This window comes from Panthera leo, chromosome A1 (assembly GCF_018350215.1).
Source record: "Panthera leo isolate Ple1 chromosome A1, P.leo_Ple1_pat1.1, whole genome shotgun sequence".
NCBI lineage: Eukaryota > Metazoa > Chordata > Mammalia > Carnivora > Felidae > Panthera > Panthera leo.
In genome coordinates, this window is record NC_056679.1 from 131,713,803 (window position 1) to 131,729,928 (window position 16,126).

A 16,126-nucleotide genomic window follows, 5' to 3' on the forward strand; every position below is an offset into this window, starting at 1 on the left:
TCTTGCTTTCCCAGAATGCAGCTGAGGGCCCCTTGGTGGCCAAAGCGAGTTAATGCACTTACCTTAACAAGCACCAGATCACTGCTAGATAGGGAGTTTCCTTCTTAGGAAGAAGAGATTCTAGAGTAATTCAGTTTCACTTAGGGAAAGGAAGCAATAATAATATAATAATAAGTGCCATGGCTCATATACATGCTAAAATACCATTCTGTGAGGCAGGAGGACAAGACCCTTATTTATTGGCCTTCACAGTGATATCATGTCCTTTGCTACTAATGTCCCTAGAGCTGGCACAAAGCAGTTGAATGAATACTGGGCAGTTCCACTGAGTGCTTTGTGTAGAGTTGAATCATTGACAAGATAATGAACATTTTATTTTTTTTATTTTTAGAAATGTAACACACAATGGAATTTATAGCCATTGTGGTTCTACTTTCAGATTGTAATATAATTCTAAAGCTAATTACTGAATTTCTGTGTTTATAGAAAATTGAAGCATGTGGTAATTATATGCTATTAATAAAACTTGGATTTTGTATAAGCTTGGAAATCTAACAATTCAAACAATAAAGCTGTTTGGCACAGTCTGATAGAGCTATAGACAAATGGTGAGGGAATGATTTATCTTAATTTATGAAATAGAAAATGCTTTGCTCTATTTTCAGGAAGAAATATCTGCCAGAGGGCCATGATCAGGGCATAATCCATCAGCAAAGACATTTGCCTTTTCAGAAACCAAGCACAGCATCTATATCTAAGCCTTCTGAGCTTTTAAGAAAGCAAGCTATGGCTGGCAATAAAAATAAGACAGGGTGGAGTTGGGTTGAAGATGATGGCATAAGAAGATGTAAACTCACTCTCTCTCATGGATCTGACAAATACACAATGATTTATAGAATAAATTCCTTTGAAAAAGAACAGCAAATTTTGCCAAAAAGACTCCACCCTAAGTGCCATGATCCACCATCAGGAGGGATCTCAAAAGTACAGTACTTTTCCCTAAGAAGTGAGGGGTTTATCCTCCACACCAGGCACCCCAACCCTTAGATCCTACATGAGAGGTATGAGCCCCCTAAATGTCAGACTTTGAAAACCAATGAGGATTACATCTAAGATAACTGTAAAACTGAAAGAAATGGAGAACCCACTCTTAAGGACTCAGATTTACTCACTCTGGGACCCAGCACAAAAACACCAATTTGAAAAGTGCCTAGATCATATGTAAAGGAAAACAACTTACTCAACTTAAAGTACCTGCCAGAGAGGCAGGAAAATGTTCGCATTTTATCCAGAGACAGAGACATTGGTGGCCACCATATATGTGACCTCTTCCTACCTTGCTAAGTTCAGTATTGGTAGGCACCATTGTGGAACTATCCCTCTAACCTGTTAGACCTGGTGAGCATGCCCACAATCAGAGCAAAACCACACATCATAGCCAGGCCAAGTGCCAATTCCACCCACCCTGATACCACAAATACAAACCTGCCACAGCAGATGGCTGTGTGCAGCCCATAGAGGGGACAATACTTGGGCGCCTAGCTCTGGTGGTCAGAAGGGCTCCACATGACATCTCCTGTCCAAGGACATTCTTCAAGACTGGAAGGTGTAGTTGATTTGACTAATACATACAAACCAACACAGAGAGTAAGACAGAATGTTTCCACAAAACATTATGTTTCAAACAAATAAACAAAAAACAAAACAAAACATCAGAAAAAAATATTAATGAAACAGGTAAGCAACCTACCTGATAAAGTGTTTACAGTAATGGTCAGTAAAGATGCCCACTGAGCTGGAGAAGAATGGATGAACATGGAGATCCTCAACAAAGAGACAGAAAATATAAGAAAGTTTCATACAGTAGTTACAGAGCTGAAGATTACAATAACTGAACTGAAAAGTACACAAGAGGAGTTCAACAGCAGGCTAGATGAAGCCAAAAACCAGATCAACAAGCCAGAAGACAAAGGAATAGAAGTCACCTGGGCAAAACAACAAAAAGAAAAAAGAATTATTAAAAAATGAAGATAACTTAAGATAACTTTGAGACATTAAGTGGAGAATAATGTTCACATTATAGAGGCTTGAGAAAGAGAAGAGAGAGAAAAAAGGCCATAAAACTTATTTGAAGAAGTAAGAGTTGAAACTTTTTTAATCTGAGGAAACAATCCAGGTTTATGAAGCACAGAGAGTCCCAAATAAAATGAACTCAAAGAAATCCACAAGACACATTATAACTAAAATGGTAAAAGTTAAAGATAAGAGAAAATCCTAAAAGCAGCAAGAGAGTATGCTAGCAGATTTTTCAACAGAAACCTTGCAAGTCAGAAGAGTGGCATAACATATTCAAGTGCTGAAAGGAAAAAAAAATCACCAAGAATTCTCGGCAAGTTATTCAAAATTAAAAGAGCGATGAACAGTTTTCCAGATAAGCAAAAGCTATAAAGGAGCTCATCCCCACTAGCCCAGTATCACAATAAATGTTAAAGTGACTTCTCTAAACTGAAAAGAAATGATACAAATAATAACAAGGGAATAAATATAAAATCCTACTGGAAAAGTTAAATATGTAGTAAAAGTAGTAAATCAACCACTGACAAACCAACTATGAAGGTGAAAAGACAAAAATAGTACAGTTAACTAAAACTACAAAAATTAAAATGATGCATAAAATAAAAAGATGTAAAAATGTGACATCAAAAATATAAAATGAAGGGGAGAGAAAAAAATGTAAAGTTTTGTCATGCTGCTATTAACTCAAAACAGACCATTATACACATAGGAACTTGTATGTGAACTTTATGGTAAGCCATAGAGCAAAAACTTACCATAAATACACAACAGAAAATGAGAAAAGAATCTAAACAAAACATAAAAAGAGCCATCAAACCACAAGGGAAGAGAGAAAGAAGAAAGGAACAGAGAGGAACTACAAAAACAGCCAGAAAACAATTAACAAAATGGTAATAAGTACTTATCAGTGGTTACTTTAAATGTAAATGGACTAAACTCTCCAATGAAAATATAGAGTGACTGAAGGGATAAAATAAGACCCATCTATATGCCATCTACCAAAAACTCACTTCAGAAGTAAGGACACACACAGACTGAAAGTTAAGGGATGGAGAAAGATATTTCATGCAAATGGAAATGAAAATAAGGCTGGTGTAGGTATATTCATAGCAGACAAAGTAGACTTTAAAACAAAGACTATATGATAATAGGGGGATGCCTGGCTGGCTCAGTTGATAGAGCATGTGATTCTTGATGTTGCAGTCATGAGTTCAAGCCCCACACTGAGGGTATAGTTTACTTAAAACAAAGACTGTAATAATAAACAAATAAGGGCATTACATAGTCTAAAGGGATCAATCCAACAAAAAGACATAACACTTTTAAATATATATGTATCCAACAAAGAAACACCAAGATATATAAAACCAATTATTAACAGACCTAAAGGAAGAAATTGACAGCAATACACTAATAGTAGAGGACTTTAACATCCAATTTACACCAATGTAGAGATCATCCAAAGCCAAAATTAATAAGAAAACAATGGCCTTAAATGATCCATTACAGCAGATGCACTTAGTAGATATATACAGACATTCCATCCAAAAGCAACAGAATACACATTCTTTTCAAGTGTACATGGAACATTCTCCAATACAGATCACATGTTAGGCCATAAAACAAGTCTCAGTAAATTCAGGAAGACTGAAATCATATCAAGTATCTTCTCTGACTACAATGGTATGAAACTAGGAATCAATTACAAAAAGAAAACTAGAAAAACCACAAAAATGTGGAGATGAAACAACATGCTACTAAACAACCAATGGGCCATCAAAGATGTCAATAAAGAAATTAAAAAAAAAAGAGACCAATGAAAACAGAATTATGACATACCAAAATTTGTAGGATGTAGCAAAAGTAGTCTAAGAGGGAAGACTATAGCAGACTTAACTCCATAGGCAAGAAAACTATCAAATAATCAACCTAACTTTACAACCTACAAAGGCAGAAGAAAAGCAAAGCCCAAATTCAGTAGAAAGAAGGAAATAGTAAATGCAGAATGAAAAGAAATGAAATAGAGACCTAAGGCGGGGGGTGGAGGTGGGGGACAATAGAAGATCAATGAAACTAAAAGCTGGTTCTTTGAAAAGATAAACAAAACTGAAAAACCTTCAGCTAGACTAACCATGAAACAAGAGAGAAGTCTCCCATAAATAAAATCTGAAATCAAAGAGAAGTTACAGCTGACATCACAGAAATGCAAAGGACCATAAAAACTACTCCAAACAAATATATGCTAGCAAACTGGACAATCTGGAAGAAATGGATAAATTCCTAGAAACATACACTCTTCCATGACTGAATCATGAGGAAATAGAAAATATAAAGAGACCAATTACTAGTAAGGAGATTGAATCAGTAATCAAAAATCTCCCACATAACAAAAGTCCAGGACCAAGCAGCTTCAAGGTGAATGCTATGAAACATTCAAAGATTTAATACATATCTTTCTCAAACTCTTCCAAAAAATGTAAGAGGTGGAAACACTTCCAAAATCATTTTATAAGGCTAGCATAACCCTGATACCAAAATCAGACAAAGCATCACAAAAAAAGAAAATTAGAGGCCAATGTCATTGATGAACATTGATGCAGAAATTCTCAACAAATTATTAGCAAACCAAAGACATTAATACATTATTGTATCCATACACTATGATCAAGTGGAATTTATTCCAGGGATACAAGGACGGTTCAACATCTGCAAATCAGTCAGTGTGATACACCAGATCAACAAATGAAGTATAAAAATTGTATGATCATCTCAATAGCTGCAGAAAAAGCATTTGACACAATTCAACACCATTTTATGAAAACTCAACAAAGTGGGTATAGAGGGAACATATTGCAATATAATAAAGGCCATATATGATAAACCCATGGCTGACATCACAGTCAGTGGTGAACAGTTGACCACTTTTCCTCTAAAATCAGGAATAAGACAAGAATGGCCAATCACTTTTATTCAACATAGTAATGAACATCCTAAAAACAATAATTAGGCAAGAAAAAGAAATAAAAAGTGTCCAAATCCTAAATGAAGAAGCAAAACTGTCACTATGTGCAGATGACATGATACTATATATAGAAAACCAAAAAAAACTCCAACAAAACACTGTTAGAATTAACAAATTAATTCAAAAAATAATAATAAATTCAGTAAAGTAGCAGGATACAAAATCAACAAACAAAAATCTGTGATAGCTGTATACACTAATCACAAACTATCAGAAAGAGAAATTAAAAAAATAATTCCATGTAAATTGCATCAAAAACCTGTGAAAGACCTACACACTGAAAAACATAAGACACTGATAAGAGAAAATGAAGACAACAAATAAACAGAAAAAAGTATCCCATGCCTATGGATTGGAAGAATTAATAGTGTTAGAATGTCCACAACTATCCAAAGCAATCTACAGATTCAGTGCAATCCTTATCAAAATTCCAGTGAAATTTTTCACAGAACTGGAACAAATAATTCTAAAAATTGCATAACACCACAAAAGATGTTGAATAGCCAAATTATTGTTGATAAAGAACACAGGTGAAGGTATTACACTCCCTGATTTCAAGCTATACAACAAAACTACAGTAATCAAAACCATCTTATATTAGCATAAAAACACACACACATCAATAGAACAGAATGGAGAGCCCAGAATTAAACCCCCACATAGATGAACAATTAATTTATGACAAGGAAGCCAAGATCATACAATGGAGAAAGGACATTCTCTTCAACAAATGGTCCTGGAAAAAATAGACAGCCACATGACCACTCTCTTATACGATGCACAAAAATTAACTGAAAAATGGAGTAAAAACCTGAATGTAAGATCTGAAACCATAAAATTCCTGAAGAAAACATAAGCGGTAACCTCCTGAACATGAGTCTCAGTGATATTTTTTTATGTATAGGATTCCAAAGGCAAGAGAAACAAAAGCAAAAATAAACAAATGGGATTACATCAAACTGAAAATATTTTGCATAGTGAAAGAAATCATCATTAAAAGAAAAAGGTGATCTACTGAATGGGAGAAAGATTTTGCAAAGCATATATCCAACAAAGATTAAGATCCAAAATACGTAAAGAACTTATACAACAACAAAAAAGAAACAGTCCAATTAAAAATGGTCAGATCTGAATAGACATTTTTTCACAGAATACATAGTTGGCCAACAGACACATAGAAATATGTTCGACATCACTAGTCATCAGAAACACAAATCAAAGCTAAAATGAGATATCACCTCCTACCACTTAGAAGAGCTAGTACCCAAAAGACAAGAAATAACAAGTGTTAGCAAGGATGTGGAAAAAAGGGATCTCTCATACACAGTTGATGGGAATGTAAATTGGTGCAGCCACTATAGAAAACAGTATAGAGGTTTCTAAAAAAAAATAAGAATAGGATTAACATATGATCCAGCCATTCCACTTCTAGGTATTTATCCGAAGAATGTGAAAACCCTGATACAAAAAGATATATGCACCCCTATGTTCATTGCTGCAGTATTTATAATAGCCAAGAAATTGAAACAACCTAAATTTTCATCAGTGGATGAATGGATAAAGAAGATCTGGGGTGTGTGTGTGTGTGTGTGTGTGTGTGTTTTAAAATGGAAAACTATTCAGCTTGCTATTTGCAACAACAGAATTCACCTTGAAGGTATTATGCTAGGTAAAGTAAGTCACACAAAGAAAGACAAGTACCATATAATTCCACTCATTTGTGGAATCTAAAAAAAAACAAAAGAAAAGAAAAATAAACTCATCCATACAAGAGAACAGATTGGTGGTTACCAAGGGGAAGGTTGGGAGATGGAGGTAGGCGAAATGGTTGAAGGGGGTCAATTATAGGGTGACGGATCATAACTAGACTCCTAGTGATCACTTTACTTACAGTACATACAGATGGCAAATTGTAATGTTGTACACCTGAAACTTAAATAATGCTATATGCCAATTTTACCTCAAATAAAAAAAAAAAAAAAAAAGGAGAGTATAGCCCACGGTTTTGAAGTTCAGTCTTCAAGTCAGATTCAGGTCAAAGGAGGTGGGAATGACAGAGACAAGTGGGCACAAGAGACCTGGCCTGGTAGAGCAGCTTTTCCTAGGTTCCCCCTCTGTCTGCCCTAGGAGATCAGTGGATCTCACCCTGGGTGGCATATTAAAATCACCAGGAGGGCTTTTTTTTTTTTTTTTTTTTAATTTTTTTCTAATGTTTATTTATTTTTGAGAGAGAGAAAGACAGAGGGACAGAGTGTGAATGGAGGAGGGGCAGAGAGAGAAGGAGACACAGAACCTGAAGCAGGTTTCAGGCTCAGCTGTTGCACAGAGCCCAATGTGGGTCTCGAACCCACGGACTGGGATCATGATCTGAGCCAAAGTTGGCTGCTTAACCGACTGAGCCATCCTGATGCCCCAGGGGGGCTTTTTAAAAACACTGATTCCTAGGGCGCCTGGATGGCTCAGTCGGTGGTTGAGTGGCGGCCTCTGCTCATGTCATGATCTCACAGTTTGTGAATTCAAGCTGTGCATCAGGCTTGCTGCTGTCTGCACAGACCCTGCTTTAGATCCTCTGTCCCCCCTCTTTCTGTCCCTCCCTCGCTCCCACTCTCTCCCTCTCTCAAAAATAAATAAAACATTAACAACAAACAAACAAACAAAAACAAAAAACAAAAAACATTGATTCCTGAGCCCTGTCCCCATAAACCGCTCCCATGGGGGGTGCAGTCTCAGCATAAAGTGATTCTCCAGTGCAGCACCAGGACTGAGAATTGGCGCTTTCCAGGAGACTCTGCCTGAGTCTCACATACAGCATTCCTAGCCCATTCCCACCCTGTGCTTCCCCACCTCCCATCCCACCTGCCCTTGAGAATTTTACAGAAAATCAGAATGTGCTCCTTGCACTTCTGGATGTAGGGCCCTGCCTTCCTTTCTTCCCCTCCCCCACTTTCACCTTTTCTCTCTAGAAATATCCTTTGCAGCTTATTAGCATCACTGCCCCAGAAACATCTCCTCATACCTATGGGAAAGAATTCTAAATGCTTTTAAAGGTGTTATTTCTATACCTGATCCACAAGTCTGCTTTCCTCTCCTTTTCCAATCAGCTATTCCTGAGAAAGAGTTCTTTTTTACATATTAGTCAATATTTAAGGAGAGACACTATCGGGTCTCGGGCCTCCCCTAGGACCAGTGGTCCTCCAACCATACTCAAGAGAATAGTTGTGTTTCAAGAAAAGAACTGAGAGGCAGGGGTGCCTGGTTGGCTCAGTCAGTAGAGCATGTAACTCTTAATCTCACAATTGTGAGTTCAAGCTCCACTTTGGGTGTGGAGCCTACTTAAAAGAAAAAAGAAAAAGAAAAGAACTGAGGGATTTCATACCGAAGATTAAATAGTGGTTCTTTTTCTTCATAGAGCAAAAGAAAAATAAGTTAGTAGATAGAATTTCCTCAACTTGAGGATTATACTCTCAAATAAACTTCCTTAAATCCTTAGTACCAGCTATTGCTTGCCTATTGTGGAATGAACTAAAAGATGAATCTGATTTTTGCACTGGTAAATGAAATCTACCACTACGTCCTGTGCTTTCAAGAACACTACGTCCAGTGGATGACCACCTGAACATGTGGGGAACTATGGTCCCAAGGACTTGAAACGTCCACCTTACCCTTACCCCAGACTGGAAGCCCCCTGAGCAGGCTTACTGCTGCACGTTTGGCGGTTTTAGGATCATATGCACTCTAAGACGAGGGAGGGGAGGTGTTGGAGGTATGGAGTGACTTACCTACAGGCAAGAGGAAGGTCCAGCTTTCCCAGGTGCTTCTCTCTCCCTGCCTGCCTCTCTCTCTCTCTCTCTCTCTCTCTCTCTCTGTCTCCACCCCCACCACCCACCCACCCATCCCAAACCATTGTGAAGAGCACTTCTCTGAAGGTTTTACAATTTGTCAGTCTCCCAACATTCCAAGCCAATTTAATAAATGTTGAGCCCTGTAAATCCCTAACACCTGTGTTACACTGATTTTCAATCACCATAATGAGACACTAACAAGTGAACCTGTACAGCCACAATAGCCTCCTGACCATAAAGCCTGAGAGCACCATCACCCAGCCTCAGCTTTGCCCAGAGTACCTCTGTTACTCAAGTTGCATGACCTTGACCTCCCTCTTATACAACGGCAATACTGTCCTCATTATCAGGGAAGAGTCTGGTCCCACTGAAGGCAAGAGGAGGGCTCCCACAGCAGAATGCCCTGTGGCAATGTTAGCCAGAGTAGTCTCGTTCCTTCCAGAGCCATCAATCTCAGATATTTTTTCTTACAAAAACAAAATAAATTCAATATTTGCCCACTGGAAACTAGAGCTTGTACAATTAAGCACAGACTCTCGTCTGTCAATTGTCTCACAGAACAGACTGGGATTGCATTTCAAAAATTTACAGCTGATTATTTTTTTCTTTTTATCACTTTTACAGAGACATGCGAGAAATGAAAAACCTTTTAAGCAAACTCAGGGAAACTATGCCTTTACCATTGAAAAATCAAGGTAAGTTCTCGTCATTTTTCTTTGAGGCAGAGGATGTTGTTAACACGATAACCTTGGGACTTGTTTCTTGAGAAAGTACAAGTTTGTTTTACACAAACAATAGAAGGCATTGAATATACAGTCCTCTCTCTTCAAGAAGATATGATAATGAAAACATAGTCCCTCAGGCGAGCACAGCTGTGCTCTGACCCTCAAGCAGAGGCCTCCTCTACTGGCCCTGTCAGTCAAGGGCATGGATTCATTGCCATGCTGTGGAAAGCACTGTACCAGGAGTGGCAAATACAAAAGAACTGGAAACTTGGCCCTTGCCTTTAAGAAGTTTACGGCCTATAGGAGGACACTTAAGAAACTTCCAAAGGAAGCTCTCTGCCATATAGATGTTCACTTATCTAAAAGAAGTAATAATAACATATACTGAGACCTCACATTGTGCCACTGTGGTTCCACACCAAATTCCAATATGTGGGGGTGGTTTTCCACACCACCAAGCAATTAGGAGACACCAGCGGGGTGTTCTGCAATTCATCTGAATTCTGACAAGACAGGGAGACAGCACCAGATCCCCCAAGTTAAGGGCTACACATGACTGCCCTCCCCCACCACTTGGGATGTACAGGTTAGAAACTCCAACGGCCCCTCCATGAGTTTAGTTAATCTGCTAGAGCGGCTCACAGAATTCAGAGAAACATTTTACTCAGTAGATCACCAGTTTATTGTAAAAGGATATACCTCAGGAACAACCAGATGTCAGATGCCAAGTACAGAGTGTGGGGAAAGGACAAGGAGACTCCATCCCTTCCCAGGTGCACCATGGTCCTCAGATCTCCACCTGTTCACCAACCTGGAAGTCCTCTGAACCTGTCCTCTGAACCTTGCTGGTTTTTATGGAGGCTTCATTATGTAGGCATGATTGATTAAATAAATCATTGGCCATTGGTGATTGAAATGTCTTCAGTTCCTTCCCTTCCCCGGAGGTTGGGGGTGGGACTGAAAGTTCCACCCCTCTGATCACAGAGTTATTCTCCTAGCAACCAGCCCCCATCCTTAGGCAGTTTTTGAAAGCAACCTCATTAACATAACAAAAGGCCCCTTTACGCTGTCATCACTTAGGAAATTCCAGGAATTTTTTGGAGCCCTGTGCCAGGATTGAGGTGGGAGACCAACTGTATATTTCTTACTATAAATCACAATATCACAAACCACTATTCTAAATACTTTACATGGATTAACTGTATTAACTTATTTAACTCTAATAACGCCTTTGAGGGAAATAACGACTGTTTCCCAATTTACAGGAAACTGGGGCAAAGAGAGGTTAGCTAACTCTGCGAAGGTCACACAGACTGTAAATAGATGGTTGAGATGTGGCCCCAGGCAGTCTGTCTCCAGAGCTAGCCTATGGAAATATACACCTTCACACAGAAATGGAAAGGTATTTTCACTGGAGTGAAACTTCCATAAGGGAACTGCCTCTATATGCTTTTGTCAACTATTACTGTAGCTTCTGTACCCAGAACGATGCCTGGCACCTGGTAGTAAAACCCCCGGCATACACGATAAATGTGTGTTCAATCTGTGCCCAACTTTGCAGTCCCAGGGTCTGAAGATCCGTACCAAGGACTTGAAGGAGCACGTTCCCCTACGTGGCCAGAGCGGCGTTAAGTGAAGCAAGCACCAGCTTCGGAGAGATATAACCAGAGGGTGGGGAAAGGGTTTTTAGAGTAAGAAAGAAACTCCTGTGGTTCCCCCTGATCAAAGCCTGGGCGGAGGGAGGACAGGGTGCTGCTTGCCTTTGAGAGGATTTGGCAGCAGAGCTGGGAGTCTGCTGGCTCAGGGAGCAGCAGAAGGTGGCAGAAGGTGGAGAGGTGCAAGTGGGAACACCAGATGAAGAGGCCGACAGGTAGCGCGGCCTGAGCTCCACGGCAGGGAGGCGGGGTGTGAGGAAATGAGAGGCAGGGGTGCGGAGCATCAATTAACTCGGAGCCCCCCTGAAGGGCCTAGAATCAGACGAACGGGCTTGAGCCACAGGGGTAGTGTTGTAGAGGCCTTGCGGTGGTTTCCGGAAGCAGACATTGTGGTGTCTAAATGGGGTGTCTGTCAGATCAGATGAGGGCCCCCAAATGCGGGGTGACGATCAGGTGGAAGCCAGTGGCTTGGGAGATGAAGGGATTCGCCAGAGGCAGAACAAAGGAGATAGAAGTTTATGGCCTACACCTCTAGGAAGCCGCGGGCTGAACAGCAGAGGAGAGGCTGTCTGCAACCAGGCGGTGGGTGGGGGCTGGTTTTAAAGGGGGAAGATGAGGAGGAATGGAGACATATGGAATGTTCCCTTTTTTGATAACTGTGCCTGGTGGGAAGTAGCCCATTGGTGGGGTAGGGTCTATGGCTATTTTGAGGTGGCCACCTGATAGATGGGCCTGTGTTCAGCCAGGTGGTCGCTGTGGGCCCTTTCTGCATTCCACCTCACAAGCCTGTTTGCCTAAAAGTGGGCTCTACAGACACAGTGTAGTGATGAGAGAGCCCCCCCCCCACCCCCGACCACAGCATGGAAGACTGTTGCTAGAAATCCGCATGGTGGTTGGGACCAGGGACTTTGGATTAAGGCAATGCTTGGGTTTGAATGCTGGCCCTGCCCACTTACCAACTTTGTGCCCTGGAACAAGCTGTTTAACATCCAGCCATTTCATTTTCCTCAGCCCTGAAAAGGAGATGATAGCATTACTTACTTCAGAGGGTTGTCCTGAGGTTTAAATGAAGCACCGCTTGTGGAACGTCTGCTACGGACCTTTCAGAGAGCAGATGCTGACGGGTGCTTTATTGTTATTGTTGTCGTTGGTATTGGTATTCTTTACCAGCTGGCCCACCCAACCTAGCTCAGGAGAATGCCACATTCTCATCAAATAGAACAGCCCCTGCTACCACGCATTGATCTTGAGCCTGCAGTACAGAACATCGGTCTCTGTGACTTTGGAGTTGGAGCCATGTCTGAAGCTATTCTCAGTTTCTTTATATGTCTGGCAAGTTCCCCCTGTCAGCAGCATGGAGGTCTCTCCCTGTACCTCACAATCAGGAGCCCAGGAGGATGAGTACCAGAGCCCTCAGAAAGAATTTCATGTGCGGCATGTAGCCTCTATTTTAAGTCAAACCATCCAAAATATTTGCTCTACATTTCATGAAATGCATCCAATAGTTTCCGAAATGTGCACTAATGAAAAAACGGAAATTTCATTTTATTTACCTAGGACATTTTTATAATCAAAAAAGTATAAATATTTTGTATAACTTTGTATTACTTTTATAAAAAGAAAAAAGTAGAATTTTAAATATATTTTTCAAATATAATAATAATAAATGATTGGTACTGTGAATAAAACCATGAGTGAAAAGGGCATAGTCCAAATAAATGATATTCAAGATTTAAACTTTAAATATGTGTGGAGCAGAAAAAGGAAAAAGCTAGGAGATTCAAGGACCTGTTCAGGAGGGAATGAAGCAATAAGATTTTGAAATTAAAAAAAAAATTGAGGTGAAGGCTTCAATTCAGGTAATTTCAGATCTTTTCACTTGGGGGAGAAATGGGACCCTCAGCATGTGATGCCACATCTCTGTTCTTTACATGTTTCATGGGTACTCACAGCATGATGTCACTATAAGCTGAACTGTAGAGAAAGGGGGTTGTGAGTCTGAATCAGAGGGTCTGAGAAACCCTGAAGGAAGGAGAGCAGGTCTCTTGGGTCCCTCTGGGAACATTTTTTTAGCAGATGCATATGGCACCATTTTAATGAACAAATCGGTCAGATTCCTCTGTCTGGTTCCATAAACCAAGAAAGACCATAGGGGCTTCCCATGACCTTCCTGGAATTCTTTTGCACAGATCTGTTTATTATACAGGTCTAGGTTAATACATGCAAGAAATGGTGTGGGGTAAAATGTGGAAAAATGTATCCCAGTTCTTTTCTCGAGGACCTTATTGTCAAAACATCTTTGTAACTGGATGAAAACCATTATAGAAAGCCATCTGTTTTCTTTCTGGCGCTTTCTTTCCTTTCTCTTTTTATTCCATTTACATGTGGGTCTGAAGCAGAGAGAGAAAAGGGAAAAGATACCACTACTGGTTCCCTTTTTTCCAACCATGTGAAAATCCTGCCAGGCAGGTGCTGGGGGATTCTACAACGGAGACGCTCAGATGCCCCTGTTCTCCAGGCTCCACCCTAGTTCTCAACTCAGAAACTTCCATGTTTATTTCAGCATTTAAGGGTTCAAACGTGTCTCCCCCCTTTCCTACCACAATCAAAACTTGACTCAACAACAGTTTGTTTTAAATTGATTTTCAGTGGCCAATAAAGGAAGGTGGCCAAGAGCAAGAATTTTAATGGGTAGCGATTATGCCCTCATTTCAGACAGTGCCTTTTCTTTCCCATCCTTCCCGTTTAAGACTGGAGACAAAGAGATGCACAAAAGAAAAGTGAGCTGTCCTCTTTCTGCCGCGGCTCCACAGCAGGCTTCTGACCACGGTCAGGTCTCCTGGCTCTCAGCCCACTGTTCTTGCCACTGCTTCAGCGCCTCTCCTGTCCTACATTCTGGGTCACTGGCAGTGCTGTAGGGAGCTTCATTAATTATGATAGTCTTGCTGTGTCAAATGGATTACAAATGGAACCACCTGTGGGGAGCCTGCAAGGTTACTGACAAAGGCTAAAAGGAGATTGGAGAGTGAAGGACAAGCATCTTCTAAATGCGTGTTGTAATCAAACAAAACAAGGTGGCAGAAATAAATTAGGCCTGAAAGACAGTTTCACCTTTTCCAGAATTCTGACTTAATGAATGCTGTAGGGTGTGTTTGTACATTCACTCTTGCCTGGAATGTGGTTGTTGAGACCATACGTGAGAATCCGTCTGAAGGGGATCAGTCAGGAATTGAATCTGCTCTAGAATGGGTCCCCTCCTGGAGACAGTGCTATTCCAGACTAAACTGGGTCTAGGAACAGTTCCCCCAGACTCATACTCTCAATCCACTCCAACCTGGACCCCCTGTATCCATCCTAGCCATGTCAGCAGAAGTGTTTGATATCTAGCTAAAGAACATTGGGCAGTTATGCCACCTGGTAGCCTAGAGATGACCTTTTAGGTCCTTTCACCAGGGCTTCACATAAAGACTTTGTGTGCTTCAGTCTAGTGTCTGAATGTTATTCTGGGTAGTTTTACTCCAGGAGCCCCATATCCTTTGTAATCTCTTCAATCTTTCATCCAGGATTCAGTATGACATATGTACTTCCCTCTCTGCTCCAGTTAAATCACACATCAGTTTCTTAATGCATTACTCTATGTTCAGCCCCTACTCACAAACGTTACATGCCTACTCATTGTCTACTAAAGGAAGAACAGACTTCTTTCCCTAACATCTGGTGTCCCCACCATCATCTAACATGTGATGGTATCCTATAATGGGCCAAGTTCTGTGTCAGGTGCTGGGGATATCTCTCCCCCTAGAGGCTCTCTCTCTCTCAACAGAACAAATTGGGTGAGAATTACCTGGGAAGCCTTCCCAAATGACATGCTTCCCTTCATAGAGTTTGGGATAATGTTTTGCAGGTAGGGCATGTGAATTCTAAAATCAACTAACACGCAAACACACAAACACACACACACAGACACACACACACACACACTATTGGAAAGACAAAGAAACTAGTGCTTAGAATACAACAGTGCCATAATAGCTACAGGTCACTACAAAGACATATTGGATTCTCATCTAGCCATATTGGAGTTGTAAGGGGCTGGGGTGTGAGATGGGGGAGAGGGTTGTTGATATCAAGGATTGCTTTTTGGAAAGTGAGTTGAGATTTCTGAGGATGAATCAGTTAGCCAAAGAAAGAGGTGGGGGCGCCTGGGTGGCTCAGTCGGTTAAGCGTCCGACTTCGGCTCAGGTCGTGATCTCTCGGTTTGTGAGCTCGAGCCCCGCGTTGGGCTCTGTGCTGACATCTCAGAGCCTGGAGCCTGCTTCAGATTCTGTGTCTGCCTCTCTCTCTGCCCTTCCCCCACTCACATTCTGTCTCTCTCTCCTTCAAAAATAAATAAACATTAAAAAAATTTTTTTAAAGAAAGAGGTGGAAAAAAGAAAAACAAAAAGAGAGATGAAAAAAAGTCGAGGCAGAAGATTCTAGATATGTGAAGATATAGGAGGAGACATAAGAGCAGGGCATTTTGTTGAGCTACAAGCACTTCATTAGTTGGTAAAGTGGTTAGAAAAGAGACATGAAAGACTAGAGAGGTAGGAGGATCTATATCATTAAGGCCCTTATAAGCTATGTTAAGAGGTTTGGATTTGGGGCACCTTGGTGGCTCAGTAGGTTAAGCATCCAACTCTTGATGTCTGCTTGGGTCGTGATCTCACGGTTCATGAGATGGAGCTCTGCAATGGGTTTAGAGCCTGCTTGGGATTCTCCCTCTGCCCCTCCCCGCCCCTGCTCTCTTTCTTTCTCTTTCTCTCT

At 40.7% G+C, this 16,126-nt stretch overlaps 1 protein-coding gene across 2 annotated transcripts in view; it reads left to right on the top strand.

Moving 5' to 3' along the window:
* Positions 1-16,126, top strand: part of LOC122200665 (regulator of G protein signaling 7 binding protein) — a 102,714-nt gene that overhangs the window by 81,028 nt on the left and 5,560 nt on the right. The window contains exon 5 of one of the 2 annotated variants that reach the window (XM_042906386.1): positions 9,565-9,635. In XM_042906386.1, the coding sequence (XP_042762320.1) occupies positions 9,565-9,635 (71 nt within the window). Of the gene's footprint in view, positions 1-9,564; positions 9,640-16,126 lie in introns of those variants that run through there. The other variant, XM_042906394.1, reaches the window with a different exon arrangement.